Genomic DNA, 23,434 nt, shown 5'->3' on the forward strand with positions numbered 1-23,434 from the left:
TGACATTACACTAGTGTGAATAATTGATGGGACAAGCTCAGATAATGGGAAGAGGTGATCTCCCCCCCTACCTCCAGCTCAGCTGCTCATGCAGTTGCAAAGAACACAATAACTGGATACTTGCCCCGATAATTATACACAAACAAATGCATTTCAACCTTTCATACAGCATGACATCACCCCACATCAGTGCAGTAGTCATGGACCATTTTTTTCATCCCTTTAATTTTAGAAAGTGTTTTATTTTTTATATAAATACACACAAAAAAAGTTTAATATTTAGTCAGAAGATCCCGGCTAGGTCGGTATCCTAGTCGTCCACCTCTCCAGAAGCATAGATAGTAGCCTGTAGCAAAGGCTCCAGACAATATCAACAGTACCAAGGGAACAGTGACCACTACCCACAGCGGAACCCCACCCAGTCCTGCAGAACGGGAAGAAGGCTCCAGGTAATCCGTGCTCTTTCCAGACATCCCCTCACCAGTTCCGAACGTGTGCGTCTCCAAGGCCTTGTGCTGTGAATCCTCAACCATTACAAAAGGCCCAAGAACCTTCTGGGCAAGTGTACCTTGAGAAATAAAATGGAAGCATTGGGGGTGGGGCAGTGGCACATGCAAAAATATGCCCCTACATTTGTACTAGGTTGCCTTAGTTAGGACCACCATTACTAGTGTTCCTGTCCAAGGTAATCAACAAAGCAAGGTGACGTTAAAAGACCGGAACAGCATACCAGACTCAAAGCTGGTTCTTTGTGGACAAGTCGCATCACAGCACCTACAGATATAGCTCTGGGATGGATCATCCAGAAGCTCCCACCTAGAACATTGAGGTCCAGTCAGATTTGTCAAGAGCTGGAACAGACTTGCAAACTATGCCATGTTTGGGTACTCTATAATGAATAGTCCTCTTCAACGGGATTCTTCCCCACCCCCAACAGCAATGAAGGCATCTGCAACTAAAATACATTTTCTTTTATCTAGCACTGGTTACCTGTTTTTCTCCTTGAAGTAGAGGCAAGCCTTCATGTCTGTGCTAAAGGTCTCGAGAGCCCATGCAGCCATATCACAGTGGAAGAAAATCTGGAGATGAAGAGAATCATTTAATAATGGACAAAGTCTACAAGACCCACAAGTTTAGATCTAGAGCAGTACTCACATTTTCTCCCAGGGCAAACTTGAAGGCTTGAAAATAGAGGCGGATTTCAGAGGGCTTCTGTCTCAGCAAGAACGTCGAGTTGCCTTTTTTGCTTTCAGTGAGGCACCTTCGGAAGAGAAATGCTAGTGTAAATGCTTTTTTGTTGGGGTGTGGTGCTGTAGGATCAGTAACTACAACCAGGAGATTTTAAGGACCCCTTCTCTTTGCATTTCAAGGGTGAAAATATAAATTTGCATCAAAATATGGCGTACTAATGGGGTGAAACTCACCCAGCATCAGAAATGATGGTGTGCCACTGGCTGGCTTGGGAGAGGTCTGGAGAGGTTGCTAGCACACAGTGCTGCAGGTAAATCTGCAGAGGCCCAGGGCCTTGCTGCTCCACCTCAGCCCTGATGGGAACCCTGGAGCCCAGTGGGAACACAGAGGATGGGGCAGGTCCGCTGAAGTCATCTATTAGACAGATGGATCACATTTAGGTACACAGAGTTGATGACCAGGCATCATTTAGAAGTAGCAAGCTAGGGTTACGTTATGTCTGTGTAAAGCACTTGCCAAGAGAAACTAGGTATAAAGAGTGTAAACAAGCATATGGATCTTCAACTCACTGTTCATGAGCTCCATACTGAAGACAAAGTCTTTAGATGTTAAGGCAGTCCTCTCACGAGACCTGTAATTCAACCAAAAATGAATCCACAGCATGATTCCAACAAGTTGTATACGACTCCCTTCAAGAGTCACTGCATATTTAAAAAAAAAAAAAAAAAAAGATTTTAAAAGGTTATAAAGTTTATTAAAAGGCTATATCCCACAGGTTATACAGGCACTCCACTGACTCCACCACTGGAGGAAGTCCAGGACCTAGCTCATAGGTCAGTATATTAGTATAGGCTACCTCATCACCTCTGACCTTTAAACAAAAAACAAAATTATTATTATTTTTTTTTTAAATTAAATTACACACCCACAATTAGGTCTCCATTTGTAACCATGATCAGAAGTCCTTTAGGTGAACAAACCTGTCGTCTGAAGTTGCAGTTGTGGAGCCAGACAGAAAACAGCAGCATGTTCTCATCAGCAAGTAAGCTTGAGGGCGAGCAGCTCCCCAGATGAGCTTTCCAAAGCTCCAGGTTTTGGGGCCAGTTGAACCTGGGCCGCCATTTAACCATGACTGTATCATCTCCACACTCCAGTACTAAATTCAAGACAAAAGCAAGCAGCCTTGGAAAAACCAAGCCAGTTACAGTTCCCAAAAAGTCAATATTAATTAAGGCAATTTTAAATTAGGTAAGGCAGGAATGCTCAGATAGTGGCTTAATAATGAAAGACTAGCAGTTAAGCATAGACCATCATTATCCAGTTGATGCATACTTATTCCACATGGAGTTCTCACTCCAGACATAACCTTATTTAATCTTTTAAAGCCTATTCAAAGAATAAAAATCCATTTTGGATAATACAACTTAACACATTTACCTTGTTGTGCCAGGCTAGAGACCACAGCAAGCAAGACCAGAGGACCTTGCTTTAATACCATCATGAAGCAAAATAGTGATGTTGATACTACTAAATCTTTTTCCTTCTCTCATGACATTTAAGACTAGCGCAAAGACGCAGTTTTTTCAGTCGTCCAATTGATTTGACTTTCAGGACTGACTTTCAATTATCTTCTCCCATGAACAACAATTGAAATCAGGTGCTAAGCAAGCAACATGAGAGGAGTATGCTTGAAAAACCAAAAGTAGTTTGTTTAACTGCTAAGCATGTTTGCCTTTATGTTAGACAGTACCAGCACTGTGGATTTTTTATTGTTGTGTGCCATTGTGGAGGGGAATAATTTTACAAAGCAATAATCGTGTGTATGACAGGGACTGTCAGTGTGGTCGCTGTGGGGGATTAATATTGTCTGTCCAACAGTAATGGTTTTAGAAGTTGATATCCAGTTTATAAAGCTGTGGTCTTTTTCACTAGTAAAGGCTAATTCATTAATTAATGGCCAAAATGTTGTGAAATATAAACAATTTGGACATAAAGGAAGGAATTTTAGGATTAGCAACATACTGATTAAAATTAAACAATACTGTAGACAGTTTGGTGTTAAAATGTTTATATATATATATATATATATATAAATAAAAATATGTCTGTGTGTATATACATTTGAGCTTACAAATGCAAATGTTGGAACTACTGTTGGAAAGTACAGGGCAAATGTAAAAGAACAAAGTCCAAATGGATTTTAATCATTCTGCCACAAAAGCAAACAAGAAAATTTACTTTTGATCTTGTGGATTTTATTACAGTAGTTTGGCTGTCCTTTAACATTGTTTACAAATGACATATTTTCATTTTAAAATGTATACTAGTATTGGCTTTAAAACTAAAATGCTTTCCGAGTACTAACTAATCTGCATGCACTAAGGCACGCTAAAAAAAACCTTCTAGCTGACAATGTTTGGTTTTATATTATAATGATATACAAATGGAGTATTTAATGCCCCAAGCATAATAATAAAATCTACATCTTTTTAAAAACCATCGCTTATGTACACAAAGGAAACAAAGCTTTCTCATAGGTTTTCAGATTACATTTACAGGTACATGCCTGTTTAGAATAAGATGGTTATTAATGACACAGATAAATGAACACGTCACAGTAACCACAGGCAATGCTGTGCGATTCTCAAAGAGATATGGCTTAAAACACATATCTTTTCAGTGTTCTTTCTAGAAATGAACCCCTGCTGAATGTATCACTGGAAAATCTCTTCACATCTTATTGCTTTCCATGTCTTAACACCTAAAATTTCCTTCACACATTTAACAATTACTCTTGCAGCTGATAGCTTTGGTATCGGTTGCATAACGTATTCTAAAGTGCATCACCCTACACTCTAGTTCTAGAGCTCACGTTTTCCTTTGTTTTTTTTTAAAAATAATTTGCTCTATCTAATCTATTTAATATAAATGTTACTGAGGTACAAATTAATACACTCACCATCTACTTTGTACATTAGTTTCACTTGCCTCTTTATTTGGTACATTATCTTACAAATTAATTTATAAGTGTTCAATCACTAAACTGTAGCTCAACTTTTGGCATGCCATCCTTTACCCTGTTCATCACTAGTCAGTTTCTGACCACTTAACCACAGCTAACTGAATATTTACAACCGTATCAGGCACAACACTGGTACTGACACGTTTCTGCATGTCCGTATCACAGCTGAGTTGAGAGCATCCCACCATATATAAATATTCCACCAAGAGTGGTCATGTGGTCAGAAGCTGACCATTGATGCTAAAGAATGCTGAAGAGTGGCTTACACAAACTGCTCTGCAGCACACGGATCCAAGACATTAACATATACATGTATTAGAAATACTTTAATGCCGGTCTTTCTACAAAGGAGCTGGTGAGTGCGCAATGCACCAACTGTGGGGCAAGGACATGAGGAATATGAAATTAATATATTTCCTTTTTTTTTGCAATAAAGTTTTCACTAGTTATAGTTTACCTCCAAATCCAACCTGCGATTCCATCAAGCTACAACAGCATGATAAAACTAATGGGCACCTTCCACAAGTTACACTAGATATTCATCTGCTGCAAAATTTAAAAAAACAAAAACAAAAAAACAACAACAAAACCCCCCCCCAAAAAAATCACATGGTAAACAAGCTTTGCAACACAACTGATTGAAAATGTTAAAAAGGGAACAGAAAGAGTCTCAGTGCAAAGCATAACATCTGTGTATAATACCTGAGAATAGGTACTCATTGTAAAATAAGAATGTTCCTGGCTGTTTTCAGCAATATTACATACCACACTCAAACTAATGTGGCTTACAGTACATGAAAATGACTAGAGGTGTGGATTTCTGGTGACCAGTTGTTGGCAGTGGGGGTATGTGAGGGGTAGTTCAGTGAAGTAGGGAAGTGCTGCTGCTGGGATTTCATCTGGATAAGAGCGAGGCTTCACATTGGCACCGTGTTCAGTCATGCTTTTCCACTCCACCATACACCTTACGCAGGCTAGAGTCCAGGAGGAAGTCTACAGACCTTTAGACACATGCATACACGCACGCACACACACACCCATGCATATACACACACATACACACCCCCATAGCCACATCCACAACAGAAATCATGTCAATGCCAACAACAATTCAACAAAACTAACAAAACAAAATAACAAGGAACCAGTGATTCTATTTGCATGCTATTCTTTTTTAAAGCAACTTTAAAAAAAATTTCAAACATAAATTCATATTAATATATAAAGTATGTTATGTTAAGTGAACACCTGCCAGAATCACAAATATTTCACAATAGTAGACAGACCTGTCGATAGGTGTGATGATGAATGGTATAGTGGAGAGGCCGATGGCGGTGGTGCTCCACTTGCGCGCAGGCAGTGGCCATCGCGTCGTTCTGCCCAGCAGGTATAGAGACGCCGCGCACACACGGTTGATGGTGAAGCCAGGAATGGCCACGGATGCCAAGGCCTGCCACACAAATGTGTCCACGACCGCCACCGCTACCCGCACACTCTTCCCCGGGTTGTCACCATGGACCTTAACATGGGGGAGGGGTTTAGCTCACAGACCACAGCTTCAGTTCTTATGTACATTTGTGCACTCATTCAGATTAAGTTTAGTGAGTATTTGCAATTAATTAGACTGCTCCACATTTGCATCCATTCACATAAGCGTGCGTTCACATTTAATACGGGGTTATAGCTAACGATGAACATTCTTCCTGGTAGGATTAATCATCACTTCTTTTTTTCCATATATACTGTATGTTTAGAAGGTGTATAACTGACTGCAAAGTTCCTAGGGCCACTTCACACCATTTGCAAACACTCACCACAGCTGCCTTCTTCCCTTTGTCCATTGCGTCAGCCGACACATATGCCATGGCGACGGCATAGCTGGCCCACACCATGCCCACGGGCACCAGGGCGCGAAACGCCTCCCCAACCTCGTTGGCATAGCCTATAGGGAGGGCATGCGCCACGCCAGGGTGAGATACGACAGCAATTATGTCGCTGTATTGTCTGGCTATTGCAGCATGCCCAAAAATGGCTCATGGCGGGCATGCACACAGCGGGCCCCCGGCGCCTCACGCTAGCGGCCGACGTGTTAGAAGCATTATTGTAATCTCCGTGCTGGTCTGCTGACCGCATGACTCCATCCATATTCAGGCTTCATTACAGGTCTGACAGCTTAATGAAGGGGTGGGGGGGGTGCATGCTTAATGCAATTGCAGCCCTAATGAGAGTCGGAGAGCGCTTGAATACTGAAGCTCGGTTTGTGTCAGCAGTTGCAAGAAAATAGGTAATCCTAGCTACCTTGGTGTGGGACAGGCTGCATGTTTTAAATATGAATTACTTCTCTAAAGCTCAAGTTCAATAAAGCCTAATGAAGTTTACGTACTTTTAATGATTCATGATTACACTGTAAACAACTAAGCAATCATTATCTAGTATATTTTTCACCAAAAACTTCTGGTCATATCATGTCATTGAAGTCTAAATAAATGCATGAAATCAGGCTTTTCAAATTCCACCCACCTCTCTTTTTAACAGATGAGTGAGTCTCTATCAGACTCAAACACCAAGGGTATAGTGCAAACACTGATATGCAGTGATGCGTACATCTGATGTGTGAAATCAACATTCAAAAGGTTGCTGAAATACTGGAAAACTACTAAAGAGCTTGAAGAGGCTCAATAAAAAAAAAAAACCCTCATAGGCCACTAAAATGTTTTTAAAATAGCACTCCGTATCCCATGGGTAGTATCAGATACTGATATTGATTTCTGGAGCCATCACAGAAGACTAAAAGAATGCTCTCCATAGACAGTGTGCATGCTGACTGTGTGAGTTAGCCTAACCAAATGTGCTCTTGGTTTTGCGAGCTCTTTGACAACGTTTCAAAAGAGCAGTCATAAGAGGTCTGACATCCAGTATACAAGAGCATAACGACGTACTGTGATAGTTGGCACCGCGGTGTGTGTCTGTCTTAAGGGGAGGGGCTGGGTTCACTGGCAGCTGGCTATGGTATCTTATTTAGTAACACATCAGATTTCAAAGCCAACCCAGGATAGTAACAAATTAAAAGAGAACAGTCAGGATCACAATGTCCAGTACTCGATGTGAATACGACTGTACACAGGAAACTGGAAAAAGAACATCAATGTTTCCAAAATTAACATCAATATTTCCAAAATTAACTGATATACAGCACTTAAATATAAATTAGATGGAACTTAAAAGACAGCAAGAAATCTGAACATTAAATATTTGCCGGGCAAATGTGTGGGATGCTAGAAGTGTAGCGTTAGCTAAGCATTTCTTCTTATATGAAGTACAATTAATTGGGGCAAAGTTTAGAACGGTAGCAGTCAGCAATTAACGTAATTAAACCCTCGTTATGTAGTGTTAGCTAGTTACAGGACATTTAGCTTAGTCACTGAACAATGACTTGATTAGAAAATTACAGGGTGCGCCAGTCTGATTTTCTGACCTCGCTTTGCAATGAGTGTGGCACCCACTCCAGAGATAAATCGCTAGGATATCTAATCAGCTAGTTAGCTAGTTTCCAACACTGACATTTCTTCAATGGAGTTGTCACACTTTCAAATCCCCCCACACTCGATCCTGCTAAATACAGTCACACATAGACGTTTATACGCTCGCCTATCCCATCCTAGGCAGCTAGCTATAGCTCTTGCTTGACTGTTTATATCGCTAAGACATTCAAAGCATACGTTACCTTCAAGAAGGTATGACTTGCATGTGGTGTTAGCTAGCGTAACGTCTCCTGCACTGGAGAACTTTACTCACCTAGGTACCGAACCCATGTGTCGCGATAAATATCAACCCGTTTACTCTCGTTTTCAGATTTGGGTTCCATCATTTCCTCTTTACTACATTTCCTTAAAAAATGTTGGTTCGCAGGTGTACACTGAGTAAAGTTAGGCTGTAGTGTACCAGCAGTTTCGTCGAATGCGCCACGTTGTAAAGTAAGGGACTGGCTGCAAGTGACCAAATGGCATGTACGGAGAAATTAGTCCTCGGCCACTAGCCACATTCCACGGTAAATTTTATATGAATACACATGTATGTTGTAGCTAACTGATATGAAAACATTTAAGTGATATGTGATTATTACGTTCACCTTTCAACATGGCACCATGCTTTGTAAATGTGAAGCATGAAAAGACATGCTGAAGGGCCTGACAGAAAAAGAGTGTCATGACTTGTCAGTCATCACGTATTTTGCATGATAGGTTGGAGTGTGATCATACATAATCTTGTATTATTCTGTATCAGTGTAGGCTGTTAATGAAACTGTTGTGCCGCTCTCCTCTAAAAAACAACATAAGTAATTAACCTACATATAAAGTGTTAATATACTGCTGGCGTACTTATTTGAACTCCCAAAGCATATCAAATTGTGCTTATGAATAATATTACTAACATAACAAGCAAACAAATACATAACGGACGAATCTTGTCCTGCCTTAGCATCCCTAATGTTGGTATTGTTTTGACCTTAGTGTTTTTGATAGTCCCTTGGTCGTTCTTACATAATCCATCCGGAAGTGACATTGTGTTCGTTGATTGATCAAGAAGGAAATAAAGAAACTTCGGTTGAACACTTAATTTGTGACCAAATATGTTCGAGTTGTCCGTGCCAGATGTACCATGCACACAGAAATAAACAGTCCAAAATAATGATTTTATATATTTTAAAACTTTAGACATCAACTTTACAGTAGCATAACCATCGGTATCATAGCTTTAGTTTAGGCATATCATTGCATGCAGTGTGTCACTTTCATACAATAATTTCCTTTCACAAAGTTGCAATGTGTGCTTGTCCATCATTCGAAGTCAACCAGCAGACTGGACGAATATTTGATACTGCGAACGTGCATTGAGTAGAAAGATGCCCAATAGGCACGCGCCATGTAACGGCACTAGCCAATGGGAGGCTCGCGGAGGATTGTTCGAGAAACATGATGGCCGCCGCCTTGTGTTATCGCTGATAATATAGTGGGAGATGTGTACAGATTTGGAAGTAAATCTGTGCAAAATGGCTTATGTTATGCATGTAGTATATATGATATTTATTATTTCCTTAGGTTTTTGTTTATCTGATGACGGTCACGAGATGGAAGAGTTTCTAAAAAGAGAATATTCATTGTCGAAACCATACCAAGGTAGGCTAGCCGGTGTCCTGTAGATGCTAGTCATAATATTCATAATATGCAACCTATACATTATGAAATCATCGCAGTCAACTAAACCTATAAGCTAAATGGTGTCAATATTTTGCATTAGACTAATAGCTCGTCGGAGAGTCGCCTGGATTTAGCTCAGATGAAATGTAAAAAATCTTACTAATAGCAGTTAAACATTTTCATAGGTAGGTTAGCTATCTGGTGTCTTAACAGTGCCTAGTACTTAACTTAGACCATTTTTCCCTTAAGCGAAAGTAAAAGCGTAGCCTGCGTTCAGTACGTATCCTATTTGGGAGCTCAAAAGACCCAAACGAAGTAGGCAGCCAAAGCGGCAGTTTTCTAATATGTGTAACTCACCGATCACTGCCCACGTAGTAGGAGTGTAGGAGAGAGTATGTGTGTGATTTCCTCCTCTTTTATTCGGTCAGGTATTGGGGTGTCTGGTTCTTCTCATTGGGAGCTGATGGGTGATTCCATAGTGACCGCCGATCAGGTGCGCTTAACTCCAGATGTGCAAAGCAAGCAGGGGGCGGTATGGAGCCGCATCGTAAGTATCACCCCTATACTAGATGGAGTATATGAGGAGTAGATTTAGAAATTCAGCCGTTTTTTTACACAAAGCCCGCTCCATCCCGCCAGCATAACGACTCAGCAAGCAACTGTATGGTACTATTTATTATACAGTTGTTAAGTTACTTGTTGACATACAATCAGTTGATCTGTGCTAAAACTATCCTTTAAAGAAATTGGGGTCAGGTAGATAACTACTACAAGCTATATGAAGAAACTGATCTTTTTTGAAAGCTACAGTCATGTCAGCTACAGCTGACAGAGTTTGCACTCATAAACAGTTCTTGTAAAGTTTGGTCTCATTAGCAGCCAGTAAGCATGGGTAATTTTCATCTTACAAGTAGCAGCAGTAACATAACATAACATATTAAAACATAACCTGCATTTGTTAAAATATGAAATCCGATATTTATATAATAATAATCATCATTACAAAATAACTAAGTAACCTTGCTACTTGTAGCTAGTCTACTATCGATCTGTCTGAGCAGACATAGAGTGGGTTTTCGCTGATCTGATGCTAAATTAAGACTATGATCAGTGCAGGAGTGGGTACCAGTAACGGTGGGACTTTGGTTTGTTGAACCTGTAGGATTACGGTGATGAAATCTCTGAACGCAGTAATTCTGTAAAAATCAGACTGGTGTTATGTATGTAAGGTAATATGACTTCTGCTCCCAGCAGTCTGTAACTCTCCCACACTCTGTTTCAGACATGCTATGTCTTTAGCAATATCTCTTTTAACAATATCTCTGACTAATAAGATTAATTTTGGATGGGTGTTGCTTGTGCCAGAGGAGACTAAAAGGATGTAGTAAAACGATACTGCTGTTATGTTTTGGAAGTTGTTTAAGCCTCCAGCCTCTTGCTAATCAAAAGTTAGAATGTGGCAGCCTGTCAACAAAAGTATTTTCACCTCATTGAAAAAAAAAAAGTGAAGCCATGACTTCTTCCTGGATGTTCATTGCTTACCACTTAGCCAGTAAGATAGGCTAATAGCTTAGTGTGGGCTAGCTTGGTTCAGGAGGAAGGCCTGCATCACATGAACACACTTGATCATTAACCAGTGAGTTCAGTCAGAGATGTTGGAGGTGCAGAAAACTAGACTATGCCATGGTACAAGTCCTTCTGGCCTGGAATGTGATGACCTTGTCACTAAAACAACATTATAAAGTGCATATTAAATAAAATATCAATAAAATATTTAATAATTAAGTGTTCTAATACTCTTTCAGCCTTAAGCACAGTGTATTTTTAGAGACATGCACACCGACTTTGAACAGTAGACATTAGACCCCTTTTTACTGTTTAAGCCTGAGCAAGTGCTCTGTCTGAATGACCATACACAGAGGACCAAATATATAATGTAGTATTTGCTAAAAATGTATTCATGCATGTGTGTGTGTGTGTGTGTGTGTGTGTGTGTGTTTGTGTGTGGGCAGCCATGTAACCTCAAAGACTGGGAGCTGCAGGTGCACTTTAAGATCCATGGTCAAGGGAAGAAGAACCTGAATGGAGATGGTCTGGCAGTGTGGTACACTAAAGAACGCATGCAAAAAGGTAAAAACAACACAAAACCAAACAACTTCTCTGTTTTGGTATCATTAGGCTATCACTGAACAATGTACTGGTGTCATCACAGGTCCTGTGTTTGGCAATAAGGATTTCTTCACTGGATTAGGAGTGTTTATAGATACTTACCCTAATGAGGAAAAGCATATAGAGGTATGACTAATTATGCATTTATATGTCCTCTATTATAGTATCTGTTAGGCAGCATAGAGCAAACAGTTTGTAAAGCAGACTATAACATTTTATTATGTGATTTGGCCAGGAGGGAAATAATTTTATCTTGGAGATAAAACAACATTTTGGAACATGCAATAATACCTCTTTTAAGGATCAGTTGAAAAGTCATGGATTTTAGTGGAATTCCATTAGTGCAGTTTGTAAAAAGAGTAAATCAGAGTTGATATTGTTAGGGGTGTTTAAAGGGTTGTCCCCCTGTTTTATGCTTCCGGCTGGAGCTAGGCCCAGAAGAAGAGGTACACCCCTCGAACCCAGGTACCCCGGCCCCCAGAGGAAACCCATCTGCCCTAAATTGTTTGCACAGTCATATTAACTACCATTTACTGCTCTTTACAAGTGTGCTGTTTGCACATCAATATTGAACAGCGGTGATCTCATACAGCTTTTTGTCCTTCTTTGTTATTTTACATCAATTTATGATTTGTTGAATTACAGCGCTTATGTTGCATTGGTAGAATCATATGCATGATATGTATGATACTCTCCACTAAGATTGCACAATTCATTATGATAATAAAATGGCAATTTTGCACGACATAGCTTGAGCAACATCCAGTTTCAAGGTAGCCATGCTGAATCTTCCCAGCATCAGATCAACACACCAAGTAACAGATTGTTTTGCCAAGCACATTTCCAGCTCAGCACCACCATCCCATTTTTGTGTTTCTGTCCCTGCCTCTACACTGCCCCCTGCTTCTCTTTTTCACTCTGCGGGTTTTTTGTCTTGCCTTAGAGGATCTTTCCATATGTGCTGGCAACCGTGGGCAACGGCACGATCGGCTACGACCACGAGCGCGACGGCCGGCCCACTGAGCTGGGTGGCTGCAACGCCATGGTGCGCAACCTGAAGCACGACACCTTCCTTTTCATCCGATACGTCCGCCGCAGACTCACGGTGAGTGAGGACTCCACACAGGACAGCCAAGACGGGCTGTTACATGCACGTTTAATACAAGCAGGCCAATTCAGGGCACTCGCGAACTGAGACCAACAAGGACTGACATGATTTATATAAGGTACAAGACCTACATACACTTAGCCACCGAGTACAACAGCGCGCATTACGTGTATGGCAGCCGAGGGATGGGTCTGCCTGTTAAAGTGGAGACTATAGTTGTACCACTTTCTGCAGTTGTACTTTGTTTGTAGCCAGTGTGTTGTTCACTAGATTATATCCTGCTGTTGGTACCATCTCTCTGCAGGTCATGATCGATATCGACGGGCAGCATGAATGGAGGGACTGCTTGGATATACCGGGTGTGCGGCTGCCACTGGGCTACTACTTCGGTGCCTCCGCCCTCACCGGAGACCTTTCGGGTAACGGCCTCTCCCTAAAGTTCTCTCGATTTTATGTTTCTGTCAGAAAATCCATTTTCAAACACAGTAAAACTGTTTCACAGTGCCTGTTTTGTAAGCCACTGCATTTTATATGCTTTTTTTGACAGACAATCATGACCTCATCTCTATGAAGCTGTACCAGCTGACTGTGTTGCGGAGTAAGCAAGAGGAGGAAGAAGAGGAGGAAGAGGTCACAATTCCAAGTGTGGACAACATGGAGCTCCTCAGGAGTAAGACTTTACTGATATCCTGAGTGCAGCAAGTCTTTTAACTCAGCAGTGAAGCACTTAGCTCCCAAGTACCTCCCTGAAACTGCATTTTTCAAAGTGGTGGATTAGTGGATCAAAATTATAAACAAACCTCTCTCTCTCTTTCCCTGTCCCTCCCTCCATCCCTCCCTCTCCCTCTCCATTCCTCTCTCCTTCCATCCCTCTCCCTCTCTCTCAGATTATTATGAAGCCGAAGGTATGAGTGGCATCGCCATCTTCTTCACTGTCCTCTTCTCCATGCTCGGCTTGTTCCTGCTCATCGTGGTAGGGCTTGTGGTCTACGGACACTGGAACGAGAGCAAACGCAAGCGCTTCTACTGAGAGCAGGGAGCCCGTGTGTGTGGCCCCATCCCCCACCTCCACACCCACGCCCACCCCTCCCCCGTGTACGCCGCCTTACGGTGCCTACCGAACGTCTGTGGTTTTGAGATGGAGACTCAGTCCTCTGCACGATGGGCTGAGGGGCCAACCAGTCCCCAAGGGTCTCCTTCAGTGCCGGCTGAGCGGAACGAGGTCGAAACAGGATGGGAACGACGTAAAACGCTAAGACGAGAGGCAAAACCAGGTCTGCGATGTCTCCATAGAAACACACCAAGGAAGAAGTTTTAAAACACTAAAAAAACAGCAGTATGCTAATGGGATGTTTGGTATGCGTTCTGCCTATTCGACCCCCAAACGGCCTTGTAAGTATTTCTAATATGAAACGATTAGACTTTCACATGGAAATATTAGTTCTTTTGATTCACAAATCAAGTTGCGATGAACAAGAGCCAAGAATTTAGAGCACTGCCTTTAAAGAGACTGCCAAACGTGTCTTTTTTTTTTTTTTTAACTTACCAATGTACAAAGGTCATGTCTATGAAACACTCCGCACTGGAATCTACATTTGATGGTCCTGGATTCCCAAAATGTTCTCCTCAACTGTACTTCTGATTTTACATTATGTGTGAGGCAATATGTTCTCAACTGGACTTTAATATAAAATGTGTGTTGTATATTTATTATCTAACATTTGTTATCAATTTTATGGACGTTTGCCCTGATTACTTAAATAATTATATAGACTTTGTTAATTTTTAAAAAGGTGAGAGCAATTCAGATTTGTTTCCACTTGTGTCATACTGCATATATGCATGCAACAGCAAATCTTGTTGGTTTGACAAATAAATATAAAATTTCAGTTAATTATCTGAATGACGTGTAACATTTCTGTTTTGCTATGGTTTCATCTTAAATTTAAGCATGTTTTAGAATGTCACTGACAGGAGGTAGTGTTACTGTCTGTGCTCTCACGGCCTGGTATTTTCAGACTTGTTTCTTTAAATGCACCTTGGCCTCAATTTTCTTGCTTTCCTGAGAAACTGCCTGCCACAACTCCAGATGTAAGAAAGCAAGCTGCTCTCCTCTCATCCATTTACATTTAGTGCAGATAATGGCAGCTTTGGAATTCATACATTTTAATTCAATCAAATTCAGTAGTGCTCCCAGGAAACTTCGGAGACTCTAAAATATCACTTTGAAAAATGAATTCATAAACTGTGTCTGCCTACCAGCTTATTTTCTACACGTCAATGCATGCTTAAAAGACCTTGCAAAGTCACTTTACCAAGACATTTAAATGCTAGCATCACAGCTTAAACCCAATATCTGCACCTCATAAGAGTTAAAATAAGGTTTTCAGACTGACAGGAACCAGTCAGACATGTATCACGCTCCCACCACCCAATTTCATTATCCAAAGTAAATGAGCAAAAAAAAAAAAAAAAGGAAACCATGAAACAAAAACATCTAATTGGCCACTGGTGAGGGCATTCAGAGCGGGGAGAACTACTTTCCATACTCATGCAGAATGACATTTTTGTCTCAGGTTGAGAGTTTGACCTTGGGGGCATGAAGTGCAACTCAGGATCAGTGCAGCAGTTTGAAGGGGATTAGTTGTACTTGAAGGAGAATTACAGGGAGGTACACAGACATGTTTAAGCAGGTTTAAGCTACTGTTTTTTTTGCTGCTACTTGCTGCACTTTGACAATGCAGCACCACTGAAATTCCCAATTCTCATCACACTTAAGGATGACCCCAACACCATGTGCACAGGTAAGATGTTGTAGTTATGCAATCAGTGCTGTGTCATTTACTACTTCATATTCTCAGTGGTGTAACCAGCAAATAAGTAATACAGGTGGACAGTTCAGTGCCATATTTATTTTATTACAAAAATAAAATACAAATAACTAAAGAGTACACAGCTGACCTCATACTAAACCCTAACATTAGAACATTTCACTCAGTGCTTAGATTTTAAATTTCCATCTTGTAACTTTCCTTTTTTTGGCTTGATCTTGGTGATGGGTACAAAGAAAATGTGCCGGTGCTCTCGGACAACCACCTCAAGCAAACATCCGTTTTCATTGTTGCCATTTTGGCAAACTCCGATCCACGCACAAATCAACTACAAGATCTGCTGGGCACCGTCTGACAAACACGTGTTGAAGAACTGCAATTAAATACACTGGTTACACGTGTAAACTGAACGTTTCTGATCCTTACGGTTTATGACATTAAAAGTTGCCGATTGCCTTGGTGTACGAAGGGAATGGTGCCCTGCCCATGACTGGGCAGTGCAGTACATTACATGCGTAAAAGGCTAAACTCTAGTGAAATGCAACGTTCAGTGACAGGGGCCTCTCCCACGGGCATACACAGGGACACCATCTCACATCTCTGCCAGTGGGGCAGGTTCTCCAAAAAAAGACAGATGAGGTTTCACCAAAAGGTTTTTAGTAAGGTGTAATAAAAGTGTAAAAAAAATCTGTCAATCCAGATCGCCGTTAAAGAGATATACACATGAAAGAAATAATAAACATCATGAACCACAAAAAAGCGCCATTGTTAAATATACTTGTGGTGGGAAATGACGTCCTTCCCGTGGAGTGTGGACTGGGGAACTTCATACACTTAATGCAAAGCTGTTTAAATCAAGCACAAGAATGTGAGTCAAACACAAAGGGTCATGGCTTTTTCCCCTTCCCTTACATTTACAAGGCAAGAGAGACTATTGACTCATAAAGCATTCAAACACAAAATGGTCATAGTAGCAACGCATTTGTACTTCTCTTTCTTTTTCAAAGATTAGATGCATGTCTACCGAGATACAGTGCATTGTGTATTGAGTATTGCTTGTACTGACAACCACAGCAGACTCACACAGCATGAGAGTGGGTGAGCTTGTTTTTTTTCTTTTCTTTTTTTGTGTTTTGCATAGCCTAGTTAAGATACAGTACAGTACAGAGCTGTGAAGTCACACAGAAAAACAGAGGAGGAGGGGAAGAAGAGGGGGTGAGGGTGAGAGAGAGAGAGAGCGAGAGAGGGGGAGGGGGGGGGGGAATTTTCCGTTGAGAAAATTTCATTGTGAACAGCAAGGCACAGAAAGTGTAAACATCCCAGTTGGATGTGTTGTGGAAACTGGACAGGGTCAGATCCAGGCTAGATTCTTGGGAGAGACATGCACTAAGGGTGGTATGGCAGTTTCTGAAACCAAACCAAAATTTCTTCAAATTGATGGGCCTGCACTAGACTTTCCCCCAACCTCAGTCAACATCAAGGGGAAAACTCGAGTGTAGGGTTTTGGATCGGTTGCTACGGTTTCTGTTGCCAAGTCCAAGCTGTCTGGCAAGATGGGACCACGAGAGGCACAGGAGAAGCTCTCATCGCTGCCACGCACATCCCCAGACAGAAGTAAGGGAGATTCCCACAGGTAGAGGACAGAGAAAGATCAGGTGTATTGTACATCTCTATGTACACAAGAACAAACAGTACTAAACAAAAAGGCAGAGCCCTGTGGGGCCACTTCCACAAATGCATCATTTCAAACCTGCCCCACCATCTAGCAGTGATCCTTCTACTGCAACGTTCCAGGTAATGGGCTCTGAAATTTAGAATCATATATCTGACATCCACAATAATCACATGAACTTTAAACTAAGTTTGTTATTAACTAGCCCTTTTCTGCAGGTAAACATGTAGCGCCATATTGTTTTGGCAACAATCGGCTCCCCGTTCGTGGGATTTTATGTGGAGACTGAAAGGCGTCTGAGCCCATCACAAAAGCAAGGATTACGTTTACCAAATCTCATTTAGATCACACTGCAATAAAGAACACATGAAACTCTGCATCTACACATCAACTGGGTAAACCCCACAAACTTTTCATAAAGTTCTACCACTCAAGCAACCACAGTCATTCCAAAAACATCTCACGAACACCAATTCAAAATCGCAGGTTCAATCAGATGGGAGAACAACCACCTATCTATACTATCCCCCCCCCCCCCCCCACACACACACACACACACACACACACACACATATATATACACACACACGCCTTCACTTTGCCTGTTTAAAAGTCACCTCAACCACATCCAGAAGGTGAAGGGGGAAAAACACAACAAATAAAAACCCTCAATGCCTCAAATGCTCTGAACTTATAGCTGAAGTTCCTGGAAGTGATTATGGACCACAGTCAAGCTCACTATCGACACAACCCCATAGATTAACATAAAATCTATAACTAAAGAAGCCTGTGCAATACTTGCATTACCATGAACGAAGGCGCCGCCAGTGTCACAGAATAAGGAACACCCCCCCCCCCCCCAAATCATGTGAAACGCTCTATATGTGGGAATGCCCCTGCTTCTAGACATTAGCACTATGGGACCAATGCAAGGCTGCATCATGGGATACAAACCCATGGCTTCCACCAACTCATATAAACCCTCCTCATACAAATAAAATGATACGGTTAAATACAAACTCGCCATCTACTCTATGACAGTCGATTTGTGTTGAGAGCGGGTGCTATCAACAGCCACAGAAGGCAACTGGTGCATATGAGCGCTGGAGGTAAAGTGGAGTGACTCTGAGGGCACTGTGAGATTCAAGCGACCATCTGCTCCGTTATTCAGAAGCAAATGGATGCACGGATGGTGCCTTTTCTGTCACCTTACACGCATAAGCAGCCAGCTGAGCTAAATCTGCACCTCTCGTGGACGGAGAAAGGGCATGCGCAGCCTCCCGCCACACACGTGTGCATGCTGCTTTTGGGTAGCCAGCTAGGCAGCAGGCCGGCTGGGAGGGGTGGAGCTCACGCAGACCCCATGCAGATCCCATGCCTGGGATAAGGGAGAGCGGCTTGAGCGAGAGCAAAAGTGGAACGTGCCCGTGGACGGAAAGGAAGCTCTCAGACCTCTAGCCAACTCAGAGCCCACAAATTAAATATTGATGCGGAGTACATCAATGTATTCAATGCTGTTTACTCCCTGTCCTGCTTTCTGAACTGCAGTGTTGTACTGTGTGTTCTGTCAGGGCTTAAAGAGTAAAACCTGTCCACAGATCTTAATCCTATCCGAGGATGATATAGTTGAATAATACACGTGACTTGGCCAAATGTGTATTATACAAGTCTGGTGGAAATGCAGTCAAACGCTTGCTTTTTATAGCTGCTAACTTTGCAGGGAAAGGCCCAGCCTCCGGGCCTGGGGGCTGAAGTCGCTCCTGGCAAATGGCAGAATCTCCCCTGAAACCAGAGCAGCAATCGAGGCATTCCGGAGCCACCACTGACCATGCTGTGGCAGCAAGCCAACGCAGAGGCGCAAGGAAGGTGTGTGGGAGGCATGTCACAACAGTCCCATCTACAAGGAATCGTTTCACGCTTAGCCATGCCGTCTGGCCCCTCCCCCTCGCTACTGCCGAGCCTAGGTCCTGGAGAAAGGAACTTAGTCGTGTTAGCACGGGCATGTGGAAAAACAAAGTGCTCAGTCCACCACTGGGCGCACCTTCTTCCAGGAGTTTCTGAATAGCTCCATGTTCTTCAGCCCGTGTGTGACGAAAGTCATATTTGTGACAAGAGTCGGGTGTCGCGGGGGGACGGACGCTGTGGGCGGGAAAGCTTGTTTTTGGTTTACTGAATACATTTGGTTTACTGAAATGTGTTTGCTTAGCATTAGGGTGTAGAAACTACTTAAAATGCTTTTTTACCTCCACAATTTAGACAAACTCTTGACAAAAAACTAGAGCAACACAAGGGTGATTTGAGAGAATGAGCAAACAGGAAACTTTAGCCACACAAAATAAAGAAAACCTCCTTGAGAGAATTTGAAAAAAATCTGCAATCATCGATGCTGATGCAGGTGAAAATTTCTCATTCAGAATGTCAAAAGACTTCAGTCGGTGCCTTGTATGTCATCCCTTTGAGCGTCATCCCTGCTAAAAAAAAACAAAAAAACAAAAAAGAGCAGCATTTAATAAATGACTCAGTAATGACGCTAATAATGACAAAGCCTTTTGCTCTTTTTCCATGCCTTATTGCTGGAAGCGTTGAACACGGTACTGTGTGACTCAGACCAGACGCTCTCCACTGGCTGTGCAGGAGGGCTTGGGCCTGAGGACCTGGTGTTCGAGGCAGCACCCACCACCGCTGCCAGCCACCTGGCAGACCCTGCCTTCATCCTCCTCTGGACCAGAGCACTCGTCCGCGTCCAATTGGCACACGCACACTTCGATGCCCGAGTCGCCTGTCACATGCCTCCGCCGAGTGTTCAGCTCCTCCTCCAAGGTCTCATCCAGCTCTCCATCCGCCCCGGGCTCCGACTGGCCTGCGGCTGCCACCGGGTTTGGCTCCGGTAAATCAGGAGCCAAGCTCTCAGCCTGCACCGCTTCCAGGGGGGGCTCCAATAGTACAGCTGACTCAGACTGAGTGATGGATGGGTGGGCGGAGAGTGAGATTTCGGGAGGCATCTCAGAGTAAGGTGGAGGAGGGGTGGGGGGATGAGCTACCACTTCCTCATAATCAGGGAGCTTGCAGTCTGTCCAGAAACCTGAAAATCATTCAAAGGAAAACCAAGTTGTCTTCACAAAAAAAAAAAATAAAATAAAATAAAATAAAAAAAAAAACACAAAACAAAACAAAACCTTTTAAAAAAACAGACAATTAATTACAATTTAGTTACTTTTATAGTTCATTTACTCTTTTAATACATTTTTCCTATTTTAATTAATTGTTATTAAATTTTTTTATTTCTTTTTCTCACTGCTACTAAATCAATTGCACATATTATAATTTTCATTATACTTTCTATTTAAATAATTTGCGAAACCCCTCCTGAAATAGATCTCTGTATGTAATAAGATCTGTTATTATAATTTCATTCTACTGTTTGTGTAAAGCACTTTGAATTTCCACTGCATATGAAGTGCTATCCAAATAAACCTGCCTTGCCTTATTCAACCCTAAAGGCCCAGCTACAGAGCAAGCCCTCAGCACTAAATGCTGGCATGAGGAAGTGACAGACAACCTAATGCTCGACTGGGAATAGTTTCAAGTTGATCAGTGAGAACGCTACTTGTAAGGCCACCAAGTTCTGAAGTGGCAACATGTACACCCTACTCGACAGCGCATAAGAATTTGCACCCATCAAAAATAAACCGCCAAAACAAACAGCTGGTCTGGCCATTTCACAGAACACTGCAGCAAGACGAGCTGGATTAGGTTTCCTGAGCTTAGCCCAAGCCTGAGAAGTGGGTCGTTGGGGCGGCGCTGAGGGCCAGGCGGGTCGTGGAGTGGCATGCACTCAACACTCACGGAAGTTGAGTGGCGGTGGAGAGGTGAAGGAGCTTGAGGCGCCCTGGTAGGCCATCAGGCTGATCTCCCGCTGACGCTGCTCCTGTTGCAGACGCATCTTCACGCGCCGGTGACGGTATGCACAGCAGCAGCTCAGCATGATGATGAGAGTCCATACCAGCCAGAACCCTGCGCACACACACACACACACACACACACACACACACACACACACACACACACACACACGCATGCCACAGCCCAAACACAAGAATTACTATTCCTGTGAACATTCCATTGCTTTTTCCTTTCTGCAAGATGCAAAAGAAAAAAAGTACTGCCAGAGATCATGGAAAGACTTTTGTAAACACGTACAGAGCCCACACGTATAACAATCAGTTCTAAGTCCTGATAAAGAAAACAAGCAAAAGTCAACTGAAAGCAGACAAAGACACTTACACCAAAGCTCGTAGTAGTACGTGCAGCACTCTGTCTCTCCACAACAATAGCCCATGTCACATCTGTATTTCTCATTGTTTACACCAAAACAGAACTCCTTACCCTGTGAAAACACACACACACACACACACACACACACACACACAGTCATTAAGTGTGGGAACAAAAGAAATAATCTGCAATTAATCATTTACTACAAGCATATTTGATATGAGCCTAACAACCTAGTACACACTTAAGAGTACAACTACATTATCCAAGACCCCCTTGCTTAAATTATAAATGATAATAGCAACAGACAAAAAAAAGTCTACCTTGCTAACGAAAAAAGTGAAAGCCTTGGCATATGAGTGTTGGTGTTACCACTGAGTTAATACCCTAAAAGCAATTAAACATGAGCCGATTTTGGCAGCTACTTTCCCCCTCATTCTTGAACCTTGGCTACTGTTCTCGGGGAAGTAAATCATATGCGACTAAGCACTGGTAACTGGTCCAGCTGACGATACCTTTGGCACGTTCGGTCCAGACAAGTTTTAAAGCAACCCAGGCCACGTTTCTTAAAAGCATCTCGCTAAGTGTTATCGTAAGACATAAACGACATAGAAAATTTTCAATTCGAGTATAACGGTGATATTTGTGTTTCTCGGCCCTGGTGAGTAAAATAAAGGGAAATGTCAAAGTAATTCGAAGGCTGAATATTTTAAGGGATTTAATTATTCAACGGAGACACTCCTTCAGTTCAAGGACTAATCTTAGTCCACATACTACAATTCCACAAGTACATTAACCTAGCTAAAAGCAAGAAACAAACAAACCAAAGGACAAACTGAAACTGCCTTTCACGTAACTATTATAGCCAGCAAGCTAACGGCAAATAAGAGCTGGTCAACTAAGTACGTAGCTAGCTAGGTTACCGTTATACAGATAGTTGCACAAGTTTCTCAACTAGTTGGCACAGCACAGACATGGCAAACTAAATGTTAGCTACAACCTGGTATCCTACTTTTGTCTTTAAAAATGATCGGCTATGGCCATCTAGTCATATAATCAAGTGTCTTCTTTGAAACAAAGAGCTAATATGAACCATTAGCTAACCTAACATTTCCTCTGTATAATAGCTAACTGTTAGCTGGCTATGATACTAGCTATCTAGCCAGCTAGCCAATTCAGTCATAACACGCCTTTGTTATAACCGGATAGCTTGCTAACTAGCTAGCCTTAACATTATTTCACCCGATCAGCAGCAAAGAGAAGCAAACTAATACGCAGCTGGCTGATATCTATAGCCAGCCTACGTGTCACTCGCAAACATTTCACGAACTCAATGACAACTGTCATCTATTCATAACAACATAACTCTTCTTCACCTTCATGTCATTACTGTTAGCCGCTAGCTAGCTAGTTCTCCACTTTGGATAGCACATCTTGCTAGCTTGGGCAAAAGCAATAAAATGAGAAATTCGATCACATAAAAAAAAGTAAACGTATGTTATTGTGAATAACAGCGCTACAACAACAGCAAAAAGCTAGGAGTTGTTTATTCCTTCCTTATTAATTTTACTTCATAAGTATCCGGGCCTAACTTCCTTTGTGAACAAAACAAAACAAAAAGCAAAACAAAACAAAAAGCACACAATAGAGGGCCTACTTCCAGCTGTGATCCCGGAGCTTGATTTAGAGGCTGCTACCGCACCAAAAGCCCACATTTCATCTTACCTGTGCCAAACACGTCCCTGTACAAAGTAGACCTACAATGGATCCCAGCGTTTTCTGCGGCATCTTTCAGGGTTCTTCGTTACCACGATGATAGAAATCACATAGCTACGTTTAAAACTGTTATAAAGTATCAGTGGAATCACTGACCGAAGACTCAAACGACATGGTTTTGTTCACAATCCAACTGCACTAAGGCAAGCTCGTTAAAGCAATAAAACGAAGCAGGTGTCTGCGCTTGACTGT

General features: G+C 42.0%; 4 protein-coding genes across 6 annotated transcripts; 1 reads left to right on the plus strand and 3 right to left on the minus strand.

Annotated features, from left to right (window-relative positions):
• Positions 1-272: 272 nt before the first annotated feature.
• Positions 273-2,321, minus strand: LOC113588075. The gene is made up of 8 exons (XM_027027108.2): positions 2,172-2,321; positions 1,965-2,062; positions 1,761-1,822; positions 1,425-1,605; positions 1,156-1,261; positions 991-1,079; positions 731-816; positions 273-568 (listed from the first exon to the last, which is right to left on the minus strand). Exons 1-8 carry the CDS (start codon positions 2,319-2,321, stop codon positions 273-275), a joined length of 1,068 nt encoding a protein of 355 aa, XP_026882909.2.
• Positions 2,322-3,424: 1,103 nt separating this feature from the next.
• On the minus strand, positions 3,425-8,200 carry mtfp1 (mitochondrial fission process 1). Its single transcript, XM_027027117.2, has 4 exons — positions 8,009-8,200; positions 6,028-6,155; positions 5,500-5,732; positions 3,425-5,214 (listed from the first exon to the last, which is right to left on the minus strand). Exons 1-4 carry the CDS (start codon positions 8,079-8,081, stop codon positions 5,148-5,150), a joined length of 501 nt encoding a protein of 166 aa, XP_026882918.2. The 5' UTR covers positions 8,082-8,200; the 3' UTR covers positions 3,425-5,147.
• Positions 8,201-9,183: 983 nt separating this feature from the next.
• On the plus strand, positions 9,184-14,585 carry lman2la (lectin, mannose-binding 2-like a). 2 transcript variants are annotated; one of them, XM_027027115.2, is made up of 9 exons: positions 9,184-9,390; positions 9,840-9,958; positions 11,424-11,541; positions 11,624-11,706; positions 12,013-12,045; positions 12,524-12,685; positions 12,993-13,107; positions 13,236-13,358; positions 13,576-14,585. In XM_027027115.2, the coding sequence occupies exons 1-9, from the start codon at positions 9,231-9,233 to the stop codon at positions 13,716-13,718; spliced, it is 1,056 nt and encodes a 351-aa protein (XP_026882916.1). In that variant the 5' UTR covers positions 9,184-9,230; the 3' UTR covers positions 13,719-14,585. The 2 variants fall into 2 exon arrangements, with proteins under 2 accessions (XP_026882916.1, XP_026882917.1); XM_027027116.2 differs by lacking the exon at positions 12,013-12,045.
• Positions 14,586-16,707: 2,122 nt separating this feature from the next.
• On the minus strand, positions 16,708-23,417 carry wbp1 (WW domain binding protein 1). Of its 2 annotated transcripts, none has more exons than XM_027027118.2 (5): positions 23,192-23,417; positions 21,476-21,578; positions 21,038-21,205; positions 19,758-20,273; positions 16,708-19,659 (listed from the first exon to the last, which is right to left on the minus strand). In XM_027027118.2, the coding sequence occupies exons 1-4, from the start codon at positions 23,252-23,254 to the stop codon at positions 19,795-19,797; spliced, it is 813 nt and encodes a 270-aa protein (XP_026882919.1). In that variant the 5' UTR covers positions 23,255-23,417; the 3' UTR covers positions 16,708-19,659; positions 19,758-19,794. The 2 variants fall into 2 exon arrangements, with proteins under 2 accessions (XP_026882919.1, XP_026882920.1); XM_027027119.2 differs by having other exon boundaries at positions 16,708-19,662.
• Positions 23,418-23,434: the final 17 nt, after the last annotated feature.

Source organism: Electrophorus electricus, chromosome 6 (assembly GCF_013358815.1).
Source record: "Electrophorus electricus isolate fEleEle1 chromosome 6, fEleEle1.pri, whole genome shotgun sequence".
NCBI classification, from domain to species: Eukaryota; Metazoa; Chordata; class Actinopteri; order Gymnotiformes; family Gymnotidae; genus Electrophorus; species Electrophorus electricus.